The 20,433-nt window shown below is 39.7% G+C and overlaps 1 protein-coding gene across 6 annotated transcripts in view; it reads right to left on the minus strand.

Moving 5' to 3' along the window:
* Nucleotides 1–20,433, minus strand: part of SBF2 (SET binding factor 2) — a 553,544-nt gene that overhangs the window by 281,538 nt on the left and 251,573 nt on the right. For all 6 annotated transcript variants that reach the window (XM_073347556.1, XM_073347555.1, XM_073347560.1 and 3 more), the window contains exon 3: nucleotides 16,136–16,273. In XM_073347556.1, the coding sequence (XP_073203657.1) occupies nucleotides 16,136–16,273 (138 nt within the window). The remainder of the gene's footprint in view (nucleotides 1–16,135; nucleotides 16,274–20,433) is intronic.

Genomic DNA, 20,433 nt, shown 5'->3' on the forward strand with positions numbered 1-20,433 from the left:
TATTTTCGACTTCTCCAACTCAAGGAATATTTGCAGCACACCTCTGAACAACATACTAACCCACAGAGACCTTCCTACCAAGACTACAAAAAGAAGGATTCTGGGTGGACTCCTCCTGAAGGTCGAAACAACAGACTGATCTTCTACATAGAGTGCTTCCGCCGACGTGCACAGGCTGAAATTGTGGAAAAGCAGCATCACTACCCCCTAACCTCAGCCGTGCAGAACACAATGCAATCCACAGCCTCAGAAACAACTCTGACATCATAATCAAAAAGGTTGACAAAGGAAGTGCTGTCGTCATCATGAATAGGTGGGAATATGAACAAGAGGCTGCTAGGCAGCTTTCCAATACCACTTTCTACAAGCCATTACCCTATGATCCCACTGAGGGTTACCAAAAGAAACTACCCCATTTGCTCAAGAAACTCCCTGAAAAAGCACAAGAATAAATCCGCACAGACACACCCCTGGAACTCTGACCTGGGGTATTCTATCTGCTACCCAAGATCCATAAACCTGGAAATCCTGGGCGCCCCATCATCTCAGGCATTGGCACCCTGACAGCAGGATTGTCTGGCTATGTAGACTACCTCCTCAGGCCCTACGCTACCAGCACTCCCAGCTATCTTCGAGACACCACTGACTTCCTGAGGAAACTACAGTCCATTGGGGATCTTCCTGAAAACACCATCCTGGCCACCATGGATGTAGAAGCCCTCTACACCAACATTCCACACAAAGATGGACTACAAGCCATCAGGAACACTATCCCCGATAATGTCATGGCAAACCTGGTGGCTGAACTTTGTGACTTTGTCCTCACCCATAACTATTTTACATTTGGGGACAATGTAGACCTTCAGATCAGCAGCACTGCTATGGGTACTCGCATGGCCCCACAGTATGCCAACATTTTTATGGCTGACTTAGAACAACGCTTACTCAGCTCTCGTCCCCTAATGTCCCTACTCTACTTGCGCTACATTGATGACATCTTCATCATCTGGACCCATGGAAAAGAAGCCCTTGAGGAATTCCACCATGATTTCAACAATTTCCATCCCACCATCAACCTCAGCCTGGTCCAGTCCACACAAGAGATCCACTTCCTGGACACTACAGTGCTAATAAGCGATGGTCACATAAACACTACCCTATACCGGAAACCTACTGACTGCTATTCCTACCTACATGCCTCCAGCTTTCATCCAGACCACACCACATGATCCATTGTCTACAGCCAAGCTCTACGATACAACCGCATTTGCTCCAATCCCTCAGACAGAGACAAATACCAACAAGATCGCTATCAAGCATTCTTACAACTACAATACCCACTTGCTGAAGTGAAGAAACAGATTGACAGAGCTAGAAGAGTTCCCAGAAGTCACCTACAACAGGACAGGCCCAACAAAGAAAATAACAGAACGCCACTAGCATTCACCTTCAGCCCCCAAATAAAACCTCTCCAACACATCATCAAGGATCTACAACTTATCCTGAAGGACGACCCATCACTCTCACAAATCTTGGGAGACAGGCCAGTCCTTGCTTACAGACAGCCCCCCAACCTGAAGCAAATACTCACCAGCAACCACACACCACACAACAGAACCACTAACCCAGGAACCTATCCTTGCAACAAAGCCCGTTGCCAACTGTGTCCACATATCTATTCAGGGGACACCGTCATAGGGCCTAATCACATCAGCCACACTATCAGAGGCTCGTTCACCTGCACATCTACCAATGTGATATATGCCATCATGTGCCAGCAATGCCCCTCTGCCATGTACATTGGTCAGACTGGACAGTCTCTACGTAAAAGAATAAATGGACACAAATCAGATGTCAAGAATTATAACATTCAAAAACCACTTGGAGAACACTTCAATTTCTTTGATCACTCGATTACAGACCTAAAAGTGGCAATTCTTCAACAAAAAAACTTCAAAAACAGGCTCCAACGAGAGACTGCTGAATTGGAATTAATTTGCAAACTGGATACAATTAACTTAGGCTTGAATAGAGACTGGGAGTGGATGGGTCATTACACAAAGTAAAACTATTTCCCCATGTTTATTCCCCCCTTCCACCCGTCACTGCTCCTCAGACGTTTTTGTCAACTGCGGAAAATGGCCCACCTTGATTATCACTAAAAAAGGTTTCCTCTCCCCCTCCCCCACACTCTCCTGCTGGTAATAGCTCACCTTAAGTGATCACTCTTGTTACAGTGTGTATAGTAACACCCATTGTTTCATGTTCTCTATGTATATAAATCTCCCCACTGTATTTTCCACTGAATGCATCTGATGAAGTGAGCTGTAGCTCACAAAAGCTTATGCTCAAATAAATTTGTTAGGGTATATCTACACTACGAAATTAGGTTGAATTTATAGAAGTCGGTCTTTTAGAAATCGTTTTTATATATTCAAGTGTGTGTCCCCCTACAGAAAATGCTCTAAGTGCATTAAGTGCATTAACTCGGCGGAGTGCTTCCACAGTACCAAGGCAAGTGTCGACTTCCGCAGTATTGCACTGTGGGTAGCTATCCCACAGTTCCTGCAGTCTCCAGAAATGAGATTCAAAAGTTCGCGGTTCTTTTCCTGTCTACCTGGCCAGTGCATCTGAGTTGAGTGTGCTGTCCAGAGTGGTCACAATGGAGCACTCTGGGATAGCTCCCGGAGGCCAATACCATCTAATTGTGTCCACAGTACCCCAAATTCGACCTGGCAAGCACTAATCCACTTGTCAGGGGTGGAGTAAGGAAATTGATTTTAAGAGTCCTTTAAGTCGAAAAAAAGGGCTTCATCGTGTGGACGGGTGCAGGTTTACATCGATTTAACGCTGTTAAATTTGACCTAAAGTCCTAGTGTAGACCAGGGCTTAGTCTCTAATGATAGATTAGGTGCTCATCTGGTGAATTATAGTAACTGATTGTAGACAACAGGTCAGACTGCCAGAAAAAAATGTGACAGAGAAACACACAACACTTAAACTCTTTCTCCTCATCATCCAACACTGATTCATTGTCCTGAGTTAGCCCTGGGACATTAAGCTTTCTTCTTTAACTGGCATGTTCATTTGGGAGCACGCTACCACCAAACTAGCTTTAGCAGTCAGCCTTTCTGTTAAATATTCTTTCTGCCATTAATTTCAAAATGATATCAACATAGCCAAAATCTTCAACATTAGGAACTAAAGTCAATGATCAGCCAAAGTAATTTTTAAATACAGTCTCATGTAAGTCAGTGATAGTCAAAATAGGCGGAGTCAAGGCAACTAAACAGCCCCACATCACAGTAAGATATGGTGGAACACCTGTTCAGTCTAAATGCAGTTGGATTTCATGGGACCATGTTTTTTTGCTCATATTGAGGACCTGAAAAGTTTATCTGACACCTAAGAATCCAAGAACTAATCCAGTTTATCAGAATGAAGTATACCTGCATTGGCACAGCCTTCCTGCAATTTGAAGGAATAAAAGCAGTCACTCACATTAAGATCATACCTACAGCTTATGGGCACGGAAAAGAGTGAAAGCATTTAAAAAGCTCGATATTAGAGGTTGACAGAGGTTCTCTTGCTGTGGAAGTTGGGAGTGGAGGGGAGAGAGAGAGGAGTCCGAAAGAGAAAATGAGAAAAGAGGGAAGAGGCAAAGGAGTTCATTTCTGCAGGAATTTAGAACAATATACCTCACTACTTTCTGGTCCAAATTTAAAACTTACCTCTTCAGTCTTGCTTTCCCACTAAGAAGAGCAAGCAAGCCAGTAAGTTAGCATGCATGCACACACGTGCACACACCCACACAATGTTATATACATATACATACACACATGTACACATTTAAAAAAGGAAAATACATATGCAACTAGTCTCTCTAGTAGGGAGGAAAAGAAGGGAAACCTCACATGACAGCACTAGTATCCCTGTTTATTCTTCACCCTGGAAAGTGCTCAAATACCATGAAAATAGCCATGACACAAAAGTCTCAGTAGAATCTACTTGAATGAGAAGAGGAAGAAAAAGATCCCTGGGGAAGAGAGAGAAAACCTGGAGCTCTTCATTGGTCCTGTCTTGTTTAGTGTTTGAGCCCCAGATGGCCCAAGGCTCCCCTGCTGGTCTAGGTCTGGTTTTCAACGACAGGTCTACTCCACACTTTTGCATTCCAATGCTAGCTCTTTAGACTGTGACAGTTTGTACCTTTATATTTGCCCCATTTACAGGATTATGGTAAACCTTGTACAAAGTATGCCTTGTGAGGTGCCATTTGAAAACTCATGATTTGCTGATCATTATTGTCCTGGTAAAATATGTGTGGCAATACTGCATATAAATTATAATATCCTACTGTCTGATATTACTGGGACATGCTCCAACACGTTGTGGAGGGCAGCCACAAACCAGTTCCCCAGAGACAAAAGGTTAGCCAATGCCTCAGCCAGGAGCCAACAAAATCAAATGGACCATCACTTAATCAAGTGGCCGCTCTTTGGCAGAAGAGAGGGTGGGGGCAAAAATCTACATCTTGAACAAAGAAACAGCTGGAGGTTTCCATCCACAGACTTTCTGCCTCTCGACCATCAGCTGGAGATTATTCTTGCACAAGAGAAAGGGTTATAAGAGGAAAGAAATACACCTCGAATTATCTCTCCCTTTCTCTCTATCAATGACACCAAAAACACTTGAAGAAAGGAAGCAGCTTCAAATTCCCTTAGCTTGTTAAGTTAGGTATTAGTTGAGTTTTACTTTTTATTTCTTTGTTACCAATTCTAATTTTTATGCCTCGTCGCTTGTGATCACTTAAAACCTATCTTTCCAGAATTAATAAATTTGTTTTATCTAAACCAGTGTGTTTGGATTGTGCTTGTGAAACTCCATGTGGGATAACAGGATTTGTGCATATTATTTTCTGTTAATAAAATGATGGACTTTATATGAGCCTGTGTTGTCCAGGTGGGAGCTGGGCAGTACAAGATGCACATTTCTGGGGGGAAATTTGGGACTGGTATTTGCTCATGTTCCCCTGCAGTGTAATTTATGAGTGGCTGGCTATACCACTCATACAGTATAACTGGGAGTGATTTAAATGCTGGAGGCTTTGCATGAGCAGACCAGGAATGGTTGCTCTCACAGCGAATCACCTCAGATTGGAGAACTGCAACCAACTGGAGAATTGAGGGGACACAGCTGTCCAGACACAGTTAAAGGTTTCCTCTGTTATTGCCACTGCTTGCATTTGGGCATGAGGACAACAAGCGTACACTTAAGCCTGATCGTCCTCTCATTACATCTTTTTACACTGAGGTAATTCTACAAAAGTCAAAGTGGAGTTACCTCTGACTGACACCAATTTAAACTGAGTAAAAAAATCATTAAAAACAGTGAGATACCATAGGGCTTTGCAGAACTGAAGGTGGAACCAAACACACACTTTTGGAACAAGATCCCACAATGAATCACTGTAATGGGAAACTGAATGTGCATCAAGGGAGTTCAAACATAGGTAGGAAGCAAATCTTTAATTGCATTGTTTACAATAAATGTTAAGTGTCCAAGAAAACAGAGAGAACATCTCTCATATATAAAATCTTTGAATCCCACTGAATACTGTAAAAAAACTGTACAAGAACTGTTTGACATTATGTAAGTTTTATCTTACAACCTTGCCAAGGTTAGCAAGACCTTTGGTAATCTGCTAATTGCCAGCAGAGGCAGATTTAGAATCCACACCTGACTTCTTATTTTAAAATAAATGATCTAAGTTTTGCCTCAGTAAATTCATTCAGGCCAACTCTCTCTTTCCATGCTAATCTCTATTGGAGCTGAATACAGCCTAGTTCATACTGAACTGGTTTACCAATCACAAGCCAAGAAAACAGGTAGCAGTAATTCATTTTATTTACGTTTCAGTATACAAAAATGCACATAACCAATTTCAAACACATGTAGTTTTTGTTTAACATGGTACTGTACTGTGCTTTGTCCCTGCTGCTGCCTTACTGAATACTTCCCCATTCCGAATGAGGTGTGTGGTTGACCAGTCAGTTCGTAATTCTGGTGTTCATAATTTACTGTATTTAAAGTGCCTAAGAGACAGATAGGTACCTAAGTTTAATTGATTTCAGTGGGAGTTAGGCATCTATATACTTTTGAAAATCCCAGTGGGCACCTAACTGCATTTTTAGGCACGTACAGATCTTTAAAAATCTGGTCCCTAGGAACATTTGAAAATTTTATCCTCATGATCTCCTCTTTGCTCCCAATCCAGAACATCTCGCCTTAGGCCAATGGATATTTTCTAGCTGCCGCTTTGCCTGTGTACATGTAGGGTGTTCTGTACAACTGACATGCAGAAACTTCATGGGGCTGGAAGAATACTCAGAACAGTTGGTATATAGGGAGCTCTAGGGAGCTAGAGCATTATCAGTGCAGAGGGATTGCTCAGAAATTTTAACAGCAAGCCTCTACCTAAAGCTGTACTAAGCATTGCAAATCAGAGCTGTCAGAATTTTGCTTGCCAAATCCTCTTGCATTTTCAAGTAGGCAGGAAAAGGCATCTCCTTGGCCCAGGACCATTAACTTTTCAAGTTTCAACTCCTTGCTCCAAAGCACGGAGACACGAGAGCTCTTTAAAGAAATGGTTAGACCCAAAACAAGTTGCATGAACAGATGAACTTAAGAAATAAAAATTTTATTTCATGCACAAGTTAGTAGGAAGGAACAAAAATAGTATATACAGTACAGTAACATATATGAATAAAAATGTTTAGATAGTGTCTTGCAAACATTTTTTCATAACATAATCAGCTCTTTTAGAAAACAGGTATTAAATTCCTTCAAAATGTATTTTAGGAAAATATTTTAAAAGATTTGCAATAAAATGCAATATTGGAAACATTTATGGATGAAAAGTCAGCTATGTGGAAAGTCAGCTACTGCCAGGATTAAACTGTTTTCCTAAATTTGTAATCTCTTACATCCTCTGGGCCAAGAAGGCTGGGGGACATTACACTCATAGACTTTAAGGCCAGAAGGGACCATTATGATCATCTAGTCTGACCTCCTGCACATTGCAGGTCACAGAATCATACCCATCCACTCCTATAATAGACCCATAACCTCTGGCAGAGTTACTGAAGTCCTCAAATCATGACTTGAAGACTTCACATAGTGTAGGAAGCACACGGCACTGGCATTACAAGAAAAAGAGAAACAGCACCTCCAGTTAGAAAGTGGAATTGTTGGGACCTGAAGATAGTCCTGCCCAACACTTTTAACTAGAAGGATGTTGGCCTTGACCACGAGAGGCAGGGATGGGGAGGGAAGCTAGGGGAAAAAATGGTTCTTGCGTGGACATTTCAAAATCACATATTATCCAAGCCAGTATGATCACATTACTTAAATAAAGGATACAAGTGAGAGGTTTTACCACTAAATACAGGAAGTTTCACTAATTCCCTCATTTTTAGAATTCTGTATCAGTTTAAAAACAGTTTTCTATTTTTGTTCTCTAACTTGTTTGCCATCAAGTGGCATAAATTATAGGAAAAAAACTACTGGAACACCAGTATTAGGAATACAGAAATTTGTGATCTGTCTAGTTATTCTAAACTTAACCTTTAATCTTTGGTCTACCAGAGACCTTCAGATTTATAATAAAAAGAAATAACTATTTTTTTTCAATTTCAGGTGTATAGAACATTAACTATAAAATCTTCCATTTATATAAGCAACTGAAAGGAACCAGGGTATTATTTAATCATTGTATGACATTATGCTATCTATTTTTCAGAATATTTAGAATGTGATGATAGAACACAGTAAACATTATGAAAAAGAACATTCTTCCAAAAGAAACATTTTGGGACAGTACTTGTAAACCAACGAAGAAACAAATGCATGTCACTTTCATGCCAAGTTTAACATTTGGGACATTCATAGCATACTTGAATGTCTTAAAAACAAAATACACATTGACATACTGCCCAAAAGATGTTCAGATGTCACGTTTCCAAAAAGATATCACTGATTGCACTCATTGTCTGCTAAAACAATATCACAGACACTCAATTTTTTTTATGACATACATTTTTCCTCAGTAAGATTATAAACATTATGGTCCAACCAAAGAAGATCAACTGTCTGAAGCCCAATGAAGTTTAAGTTGGTAGTGTTACTTTGACTCAGGAAATATCAGTGAATGTTTTTCATTCATAGTCATTTTGTGAAGTTTCTGCTTGTGATGTTTTCAGTCAGATCTATTTTCCAGAGTTGGGTCTTTACCATATTTATAAACATTGGGCCTCCAATATTTTAAAGTGTATTGTTCAGTGTACAATGCCTGGGCCCACATCAAGCATTTATGCATATGCACACCTTTATGTACAACCAAGTACACATGCATTTTTTGAAATGAATGTTTCAGATGTCATTGAATAAAGTTAGTGAGATTGTACTCTACCTCATTAAGTAGAATTTGTGCAAAGAAAAAAAATCTAAAATTGAACTTATTGGTTTTGTTGCTTTGTTTTACTTGTCACGAGGGTGGGGGCAGTTCCTCTTTCAAAGTATAAGAACACTGTAAAATTTTAACATTTATCTTTGACATTGGTCCCATTTGGGAACTTAACATGAAGGATGCCATTTCTGGGCCCTCTTCAGCAATTGTCAGTGAAAATTCTAACTGAATAGTTGCTATAGAGCACGGTTGAAGTCAGCTGAAGTTTTGCCTAAGTAAAGAGTGCTGATCAATTCTCCATGTATTCTTATTATTTGTATTATAGGGGCATCTAGAAGCCCTATTCAGAGATAAGGGGCTCGTTGTGCTAGGAATTGAATAACAAAAATGTGTTTTTATTAAACCACCCATGGCTTGGCTATCGTACTAAAGTTACACAAAACAACAAATGGAGTTTTGAGAGTGAATTTTGAAAAATTAAATGATGAAGAATGCAAAGAAAATGATGAATGCATAGGAAGAAAATCTAAGGGGAAAAGAAGTTCAGGAGAGCTGGCAGTTCCTCAAGAAGACAATATTAAAGGCACAACAGAAAACTATTCCAATACAAAGGAAAGATTGGAAGAATAGTGAGAAGCCAATATGACTCCATCTGGAGCTCTTTAATGACATGAAATTATACAAAATGTGGAAATATGGTCAAATTCATGAGGAGTACATAAGAGCAGCACAGGTATGTTCAATAATATTTAGATAAGTTGGATGTATTCAAATCAGCAGGGCCTGATGAAATTCATCCTAGGGTACTTAAGAAACTAGCTGAAGCAACCTCGGAGCCATTGGCAATTATCTTGGAGACTTCCTGGAGGATAGGAGAGGACCCAGAAGACTGGAGAAGGGCAAACATAGTATTTATCTTTAAAAAGGGAACAAGGAGGACCCGGGGAATAATAGACCAGTCAGCCTAACGATAGTACTCTGAAACATACTTGAGCAAATTATTAAACAATCAATTTATAAGCACCTGGAAGATAATAGGGTTATAAGGAATAGTCAGCATGGATTTGTCAAGAACGAATCGTGCCAGACCAACTTATTTTCCTTCTTTGGTAAGATTACTGACCTTGTAGAAAGGGGAAGCAGTAAATGCGATATACCTGGATTTCAGTAAGGTTTTTGAGACAGTTCCACTTGACACTCTCATAAGCAAACTAGGGAAATTTCTAGATGAAATTACTATGAGGTGGGGGCACAACTGGTTGAAAGATGGTACTCAAAGAGTAGTTATCTATGGTTTTCTGTCAAACTGGGAGGGCGTATTAAATGGGTCCCACAAGGGTCATCCGTGGATCCAGTACTATTCAATATTGTCATTTATGACTTGCATAATAGAGTAAAGAGAATGCTTAAAAAAATCTGCAGATGACACTAAGCTGGGAGGGGTTGCAAGCACTTTGAAGGATAGGTTTAAAATTCACAATGATCTTGACAAACTGGAGAATTAGTCTGAATCCAACAAGATGAAATTCAATAAAAACAAGTACAAAGTACTTCATTTAGGAAGAAAAAAAACCCCAAATCACAACTACAAAATGGGGAGTAAGTGTCTAAGCGGTAGTACTACTGAAAAGGATCAGGTGTTATAATGGATCCCAAACTGAATATGGGTCATCAATGTGCTGCTGCTGCTAAAAAAACACTAATATGATTCTGGGGCGTATCAACAAGAGAGTGTCACATGTAAGACACAAGAGGTAGTTGTCCTACTCTCCTCAGCACTGGTAAGCCCAAGTTGGAGGGCTGTGTCCAATCCTGGGCACCACAATTTAGGAAAGATGTGGACAAATTGGAAAAAGTCCAGAGGAGAGCAACAACAATGATAAAAGGTTTAGAAAACCTTACCTATGAGGAAAGATTTAAAAAACCGGGAATATTTAGTCTTAAGAAAAGGAGACTGAAGGGGGACCTGATAACAGTCTTCCAGTATGTTAAGGGCTGTTAGAGGACGATGATCAATTGTTCTCCGTGTACACTGAAGATAAGACAAGCCGTAATGGGCTTAATCTGAAGCAAAAGAGATTTAGGCTAGATATTAAAACTTTCTAACGATAAGGGCAGGTAAGCTCTCAAATAGGCTTCCAAGTGAGGTTGTGGAGTCCACATCATTGGAAGCTTTTAAAAACAAGCTGAACAACACATGTTAGGGATCATCTAGGTTTACTTGGTCCTGCTACAGTGCAGGTATCTGGACTTGATGACTTGTTGAGGTCCCTTCCAGCCCAACATTTCTATGAATCTTCTGAATACTGCTCTCAGGGTTTATCAACATTTCCAGTGGCAGGGGAAAGAATGAGCTGAGTATTTTTTTTTCCTCATAGACTCATAGACTTCAAGGTCAGAAAGGACCATCGTGATCATCTAGTCTGACCTCCTGCACATTGCAGGCCACAGAACCTCACCCATTCCTGAAAAAGACCCCTAACCTCTGACTTAGTTACTGAACTCTTCAAATCATTGTTTAAAGTCTTCAAGTTATAAAGAATTCACCATTTACATTACTTTAAGCCTCCAAGTGACCTGTGCCCCGTGCTGCAGAAGAAGGTGAAAAAACCCCAGGGTCTCTGCCAATCTGACCCAGGGAAAAATTCCTTCCCAACTCCCAATATGGCAATCAGACCCTGAGCATGTGGGCAAGACCCACCAGGCAGATACCTGGGAAAGAATTCTCTGTAATAACTCAGAGGCTTCCCCATCTATTGTCCCGTCTTACGTCTGTTAGTTTGAACATGGAATACTCAACAATAAAGGGAGAAATTACCCTTGTGCGTTGGATGGTCAAAGGGAAACAAACTTCTGGCAGCGGTTAGAAACTACAGTAACTCCTCACTTAAAGTTGTCCTGGTTAACATTGTTTCGTTGCTGGCCAATTAGGAAACATGCTCGTTTAAAGTTGCACAATGCTCCCTTATAACGTTGTTTGGCAGCTGCCTGCTTTGTCCACTGCTTGCAGAAAGAGCAGCTGGTGGGGGCTTGGAATCAGGGTAGACTGACAGCCCCACATCAGCTCCCCGCTCCCCTAAGTTCCCTGTGCGGCCGCTGCCCAGCAGGATATCAATTGCCAGCAGTTCAGCTGTCCCTCCCCCCACTGCCATTGCTGCTCCCGGAAGCCTCCTGCTTGCTATGCGGGGGGGAAAGAAGGGGGCTAATGTCAGGGTGACCCCCTCTCCCCCTCGCTTACCCCATTTCCATAGAGCAGGGGGACAAGACAGGACTCAGGTCAGGTTATTCAGTCTGGAAGTAGAATGGAAGGCGCAGTGCTGGCAGCAGGGGCTATCTCAACTTCCTGATCTACTTAAAAAGGCAAAAGTACTTAGAGTGGAGTCAGTGTACTTAAAGGGGCAATGCGCGTCTCTCTATAATCCTAATCCTAACTATACAAATACAATGATGGGGTCTAAATTAGCTTTTACCACTCAAGAAAGAGATCTTGGAGTCCTTGTGGATAGTTCTCTGAAATCATCCACTCAATGTGCAGTGACAGCCAAAAAAGTGAACAGAATGTTGGGAATCACCCAGAAAGGGATAGATAAGACAGAAAATATCATATTACTTCTATATAAATCCATGGTATGCCCACACATGGAATACTGCGTGCAGATGTAGTCGCCCCATCTCAAAAAAGATATACTGGAATTGGAAAAGGTTCAGAAAAGGGCAACAAAAATTATTAGGGGTCTTGAACGGCTTCCGTATGAGGAGAGATTAAGAAGACTGGGACTTTTCAGCTTGGAAAAGAGGCGACTAATGGGGAGATATGATAGAGGTCTATAAAATCAGAGAAAGTAAATAAGGAAGTGTTATTTACTTTTTCTCATAATACAAGAACAAGGGGCCAACAAATGAAATTAATAGGTAGCAGGTTTAAAACAAACACAAGGAAGTATTTTTTCACCCAATGCACTGTCAACCCCTGGAACTCCTTGCCAGAGGGTGTTGTGAAGACCAGTACTATAACGGGGTTCAAAAGGGAGCTAGATAGATTCATGAAAGATAGCCACTGATGGACCTATTAGCCATGATGGGCAGGGATGGTATTCCTAGCCTCTGTTTGCCAGGAGCTGGGATTGGGTGACAGGGCATGGATCACTTGATGATAACCTGTCTGTTCATTCCCTTTGAGGAACCTGACATTGACCACCGTCAGAGGACAAGATACTGCGTTTGATGGACCTTTGGTCTGACCCAGTATGGCCATTTTTATGTTCTCATGTTCTGTCTCACATACACAGAGTGTGTGTTTCTGTCTGCCATGCTGTCTCCCCTCCCCTGTAGAGTGTGAGGCTACATTAATAACAATGTGTTAATCCTTGAGGGCTCAGCTGTTCTAGTTCATCATTTAGCAGTAAGGCATTCCCTGGGAAATATCCCACCCTCTCTGACTTCATCACCTCAACCAAGTTTCACAATCATCATTGCTGTGTAAAGTATTAAATTGTTTGTTTAAAACTTATACTGTGTGTTTTGTCTGGTGAAAAAAATTTCTCTGGAACCTAACCCCCCTATTTACATCAATTCTTACGGGAAAATTGGATTCGCTTAACATCGTTTCGCTTAAAGTCGCATTTTTCAGGAACAGAACTACAACATTAAGTGAGGAGTTACTGTAATGGAATTCAGAAAGGGTTTTTAAGGAGTTGGGTTTGAGGGGGAATCTGGGGCATTTTAATACTTTTTTTTAAATCTGGTGCTAAGGTTGCTTTTGTAGCTTGGTATGGGAATTCTTATTTCAGCACCCAACTGCAACAGTACGCAAGGAGCTCTAACTTCTAGAAATGGATGGTAAGGAGAAACTGAGGGAGGTACAAGGTGGCTTTATCCTTTATACCTCCTGTTGGGCACAAGGATACATGCTCCATCCCAACAGGTATGAGTAGAGAAAACTCTCCAGTCTGAATGCCCGGGGCACTCAAACATCTAAGTGGAATAGACATGTGCAATCATTTGCAGAATATGTATATTCAACTAACTAAATAAGCTGATGGATATATGATACCTATAAGTGGCCATGTAATTTAAAATGCAATCTACATTTTATATGCTTTATATTGAATACATTTCGTCATACACAATGTCGCACTGAGAAACAAGGCTGAATGTGGACAGTGGGAGCTTACTTCACAAGGTTAAATTCAAGGTTCTCAGTTAATTTATCTCAGTATCTAGATGCTCAGTATCTAGATTGTCTATTTTAGAGCCACTGAAAGGCTCACAAGAGAAGTGTGAATTTATTTAATACTAGGATCCTACTGTGTTACAGCTGCTAGGCTTTTAAGTATAGTGTTCCGTTTCCACAGTTGAGTTTCAAGGTATTTAGAAAAAATACTTGTTACTGTTCTCTATCTCACAGGGAAACAGTGTACCATGAAACAATACAATACAATACAGATTACTGCTTTTAGTGTTTAAATAATCTTCTTATTGAATCAACATTAGGTCCATGTGGACTTGAAAACATTATTAGTTTTTTGAAGTAACTATTTCAGAAACTCAACCCTTTTTAAGTCTTTTTGTGAGTTAGAACGGTAAATACAAATCTACATTGTGCTCAAGACTAAAAATTATTGTCCAAGATTTCATTGTTTATCATTTAGGTCCCGGACACAGCAGTTCACAGACTCATTTGTTTAATGAGACATACAGCTGATGGTCAAAGCTATATTACTTAGTTACATAGTTCAATGCTTCAACGAGATTATCTTTCATTAAAGTTGTACGTGTGTTCAATTCTTGTCTAATGACCATGTAATATGGCACGTCCACTTATTATCTTTGGGCTTCATAATGAAACAGGAAGTTTGGCTATAAACAATGCAGTCACGGAACAAGCTTCACCAAAGCAAGTTCATCTGAAAAATATGCATCCTTCAGAAGATGGGCAGGAACAGTGCTCTATGGACCAAGATCCTACTACTATTTTGCATCTGTCTAATTATTAGGCAATATTAGAAATAAAGTTTTTAATTCATATGGGACCAGTTGTTTAATGAGTATTTCTTGCAAGAAGTTAATTAATTAAAAGCAGTTGTTGGAAATTGCAGCATCAATAATGACCTAGCCAGAATTAGTATAGAGATTATGAAATTCACAGTGATGATGAAGAGTACATGTTTGCAAGCTTTACTCAGCCATGAAAGCATTGCTATGGAATATTTCCTTCCATACTTTAAAAACAAACAAACGAAGAGTTGACAAGACATAAGACCTTTTTTTTTTAGTTTAATCTATGAAAATATCCGTAGATCTTCAATGAACTGTACTGAAGTAAAGTCTATCCAGTTTTTTGGCTACATTTCTACAATTCACCTCAATTAGTTTATTTGCCCGAAACTCATCTTAAAAAACTGTAGAGCTAAAGAAATAGAGTGCACCCAAGATTTCTCCTGCTATTCTTAAAATTCCAGTTGTGTCTAAAAGGTACAATATAAAATTGCTGCTATTCAGCAAACTTTTTTTTTTTTTTAAATTATTCAGTGAGGTTTTCAGTAGCAGTATAGAGTAATATTTCAACTCCAGGAACATGGAAATCATACTAATAGAATTTTTTTTAAAAAAAAGTTAATTGTGAAATAATAGCAGTGTTTTTTCAATTAAATCTATCTGCTCTTAAGGAACAAATAATTTTGGATCACATGTACTAGATGTGTAATTTTAGAAACACATTAGTGACAAACAATACCAAGATTTTATTTGTGATTATTTACAGTGATACTATATGTTGGAAGGAAAGTTTCAAACATAATTAAATTTCATAATTATGAATTGCATTAAGTTTGTCCTTAGGTTCTTCCTACCAAGGATTCCAAATAATATGACACAATATAGACTATCTGAATTAATTTACCTTTTTTTGCCTTTTTTTGAATTGATTAAAATTGTCCAAAAATTAATAAGACATTTAAAAAGGATCACTGCCAAATAGTTAATACCTAAAAACTGATTTACCTAAAAAAATAGCATAATTTGAGGACTATCCTTTCATTTCTAAAAATCTATTTTTTTTATTAATCCATTAGTTTTGCTAATAAATGGAACTAAACAAATGAGATTAACCACAAGAAGATATATACAGTACATAGATACACAACATTTAACATTTAAAACAACATATAGGTCTACAATATTTTGTTATTCTGAGAGAGACAGCCAGCAGAGGGAGCAAAAGTTAACAAACTCCATTCATGGAGCAGAGATGACAATCACTATGCTAATACACAAACAAGGAAGTAAATGAAAAAAACACCACCATCTGTCTTACCTTGCATAAAAAAATACATGCAAAAAATAACTGCTAGACAGAAAAAGGAAAAAAAAAAAACCAGTATGGAGTAACACTTTTATTCTAATTCTTCTAAGCGATTTTTTTCAAATAGTGGAGGGTAAAAACAAATAAAAGGATCCCAAATAAGTACTCTGAGGTGTCCTTTCAATTAAACAAAAAAAAACCCCAAACCCAAATACAGACTTTTAACATACAAAAATTCCCTCATCTTAATATCAAGAATATAGGAATATTGTCTGAAATAAATTATTTAACAACACTCTATTATGAGTATTTATTGTTTTTCAAATGCCTCTTTTCTTGCTTTTTATTTTTGATTCCAAGAGATTTACCTGCAGGTTGATCTCTGCTTCATAGAAAGTTAAGCATGAACAGTAGTGCCGTTCTGAGTCTATATCGGTCAAAACCACCACAAAGAATGTAGGCTGCTTTCTTTCTCTGGACAACTGCCATCCTGCAGGCTGACAAAACTAATTAAAGAAAACAAGAAAATGCCAAAATATAGTTAAACAACAATAATACTATTTTAGAAAAGCGTCACAAATAGTTTCTAACAATATAGCAGAAATTTTCTTGAAACATTAAATATAAAAAATAAATACAAGAAATAAAAGTATCTGTGCACAACAGTATGTAATGATACTCTGCAAAACAAGAACAGAGCTACCTACCAGATCTTAAGGCCTATCATCAGCTGGTGTAGACTGTCATAGCTTCATAGATTTCAATGGAGTCATGACAATTTACACCACCTGAGAATCTGCCCCCCGCCCCTCCCAATTCAGTATTCAGGTCTTTCCAAGTGCATTGATCAAACACTGATGGCAACAGGACTTGTGCACTTGTAGGGAGAGAAAAATATCTCAGTCCAAATTCTGATGTGGACCTTACAAGAGATTTTGCATCCTAAAATTATTTCTATATTCCCTTGCAACATCTCTTAACAAAATAAATTGAGACTATAATAATATGAAAGATGAAACAGGTCTTGAAATTCTGGTAAAATACTTTTAACATTTTGCAGGTTGGTGCTTATTAATATAACTGGATAGGTGTCTCCAGCAGTTTCCCTTCCTGTTGCCTATTACAGAGCGTGAAAGTACCTTCAAGTCTGAAGATTATTCATCAAAAGAAATCCAAGCAGACTAACCAAAAAATATGACACTTGCATTACAAGGACTATTTTGGATGCCCTCAACAGGTCCAAAGTTAGTGGTACGGTGCATTTATAACAGGTAAATTGCTAAAACCGATACTCTAATTGCTACTTTGACCAGAATTTTCTCTTTTAAAGCAGTCACAGCTTATTTTCTATACAATTCCTTATCAGTCCTCTAATTAAATATGCATGAAGTAGTCACACAATTTAATCTTTTGAACTATAATGTAACACTACAAACTGAGAAATCTGAATAAATTAATTCAAACAGAATACATATTTTTTTGCTACAAGTAATTCAAATTCAAGCTGAGCTTTACTTATGCAAAATTAATTGTTAAAACTCTGACATGCAACTCATTTTTTATTTAAAGACGTACATTATCATTTGCAAAGTATTTTTCCACATTAGCTTTCTGCAACAGTGGAAAAAAACCTTTTCAAGTGACATGGCATGGAAAAAGTGAAAATGGAAGTGTTATGTACTCCTTCATATAAAACAAGAACCAGGGGTCACCCAATGAAATTAATAGGCAGCAGGTGTAAAACAAAAGGAAGTACTTCACATAATGCACAGTCAACCTGAGGAACTTGTTGCCAGGAGATGTTGTGAAGGCCAAAACTACTACTGGGTTTCAAAAAGAATTAGATAAGTTCATAGAGGATAGGTCCATCAATTGCTATTAGCCAAAATAGTTAGGGCCGCAACCCCATGCTGTTAGTGCCCCTAGTCTCTGACTGCCAGAAGCTGGGAGCGGACAAGGGGAAGGATCATTCTATGATTGCCTGTTCTGTTCATTCCCTCTGAAGCACCTGGCATTGACCACTGTTAGAAGACATGATACTGGGATAGATGGACCATTAGTCTGACCCAGTATGGCCGTTCTTATGTTCTAAACATTTACACTGAAGTATCCCATGCTGGATGCCTGTCGCAGGATGATAATTTTTTAATTTCAGCTAAAACAGTCCAAAATTTTTCAATAATGAGGTTAGGCAAAAGTACATGTTAAAAAAACTTTTATACAGATGTTTCACTGGGAAGCTTTAGCATCTCCCTGCTTCGAAGAAGGGATCTGAAATATGACAGGGGGCTGCTGTGGTTTCAGGGACAAATGTTTTGCCATCACTGTGAAAATCTGCCCAAGTTACAAGCCTCTAAAAAAATCACAGTTCATACATGCACGTGTACGTCCACAGAGCATGACTTTAAATGCAAATACCATGCTGTTAGATGGAGGGATGCTGGGTTGGGGTATTTAATCCTGTCTCTGTCCCGGGTCAACAGGTCAGTGAAGAGCTAAATCCAGATGCATGGGTGCACAGACACCTGGAGAATATTCAGAAACAAGAACTACTGGGCTACTTGGGAGCAATCAGGATCACCAATGTTCCCTTGTTTAATCTTCTTCAGAACATGGGGTAAGAGAGGGATGATTAAAAACTCACATCAGCTGTCCAACGCCCTCTGGAGTCATAGCCTTGAGCTGTTCTGGAGCAATAGATGGGATATTTCTTGTTCTCTTGACATACAAAGATAGCAACACTGGGTATCAACACTGCTGAAAGATGCTCCATCCCACGGAATCATGTAATTACTATTTGTGGTCTCTGGAAAAATGTCTGCTGAGGCTGTCTGCTAATGTACTGTGTACCCCTAGGAGGTGCGCTGCCAAGAGGCTGGTCTAGTGTCAAATACACCAGTTCCAGAGACTAATCACTTCTTTGCAAAGAGGGGTGGACCTTGCTCCCGTTTGTTAATGTAGTAACGTTGTTCAACATGACTTGGACATGTAAGGGTTGAATAAATGGTAGGAACTGCTTGCAGGCTTCGTGTACTGCACCACAGTGGCATTTGAACAATTTTTGTAGTGGGGATGCTGAAAGCCATTGAACAAAACTGTAAACCCTGTATATAATGGAAACCACTTCAAGCCAGGGGGTGCTTATCATCCCTAGTTTCAGCACTCCTGACTGAACACAGCTCCAGAAGATTTATGTGTAACTGGAATTCTTGGTGATCCAGGTACCCTGTGCTACGTGATCATCCCACCCTAGTAGAATCACTGTCTGAGATCTGTCTTTTGAACCCCAAAGCAGACCACCTCTCTGTTCTCCCACCAGGAGACAATAACCCAGACCCTGGTAGGAGAACAGAGAGGTGGGAGATACCCAGTGAACAGAGGGTTGTTCTTGAGTCTTTCAGGGAAAGTAGCAACTCATCTCTCTTTTTGACGAACAGATTATTTCTCTCAAAAGTTCTATCGTGGATTGAACCTCCTGGGGAAATCTGGACAACTGGTGCCACAATGCCTAATGCATGATTACAAAAGTCACCATTTAGTAGGAGACTGCATCTGTTACATCTACTGAGGTTTGGGGTCTGATCTAGCCAACAATTTACCTTCATCAATAATTGACAGAGACTGTAACCTATCCTCTTGCGAGAGTTTGTTGGTAAACTCCAAGAATTTATTATAATTAATAAAATCATATTTCAACATTAACACTTGGCAATTTGCTTTGCAGCACTGTAATCATGTCAAAGTAAAGTTTTCTTCCGAAGATCTAAACAGTTCACCTCTTTCTCAGAGGGTGTAGATTTAGTTTGGTGTTGTCTGTTTCTTTTAGCTACAGCCTGCACCAATAGCAAGTTAGAACTGGGGTGGTGGAGTAATTATTCTGCTCTCTTAGCTGGTATGAAGTATTTCTCCTCCATTGTCTTTGGAGTGGGAGCACAGGTAGCTGTAGTATGCCAGACTGTATTGGCCAGTCCTTGGTAGTGCCACCTTAGTAGGACCAGCACTCTGAAGAATGTCCAGTAGCTCGTGCGGATGGGTCCTGTCCTGTACTTGTTCCATGGGGATCTGGCGTGTATCTGCAATCCTCGTCAGGAGGTCCTGCAACTGCCTGTAGTTATCAGGTGGTGATGGCAAGGCTGGTGCGACTGCCTTGTCTGCGGACAAAAATGAGAACCCTATCGATGCGGGCATTTCTGTCTAATCTGGTTTCTCTTCCTCCTCCATTTGTCCTTGGAGAAGCCGAAGTTCTTCCCTCCATGAAGAAGTTTGCCTTGATTCCAAATGGGATCTGGTGTTTTCAGAGTGACTTATGTGTGGACCCCTAATTTCCCTAGTACCCCAATAAGGCCAATGTGAGGGGTCACAGGGAAATTAGGGTAGTAGTCCCCATAAGGGAGGATACCACTTGTACTGAGTGGGATGGCACCCATGATATCCAGAACCCTCTATTTGAGCTGATCCCTTGTGCAGAGGGGAGTGGTGAAGCTCTCCCACGGACACCAGACTCGTCTGAGGTGGCTTCAACATGAATAGGCAGTCCCAATGATATCAGGAGTCTTATTATGCCCCTGCTGGTCGATGGTACTGGTGAATGGCTTTGGGGACCTCCCTGGTTAGGGTCAGATCCAACAGTATCAGAGATTCTGTACATGGTACAGAACACGATACA

This window comes from Lepidochelys kempii, chromosome 6, assembly GCF_965140285.1.
Source record: "Lepidochelys kempii isolate rLepKem1 chromosome 6, rLepKem1.hap1, whole genome shotgun sequence".
Lineage (NCBI taxonomy): Eukaryota > Metazoa > Chordata > Testudines > Cheloniidae > Lepidochelys > Lepidochelys kempii.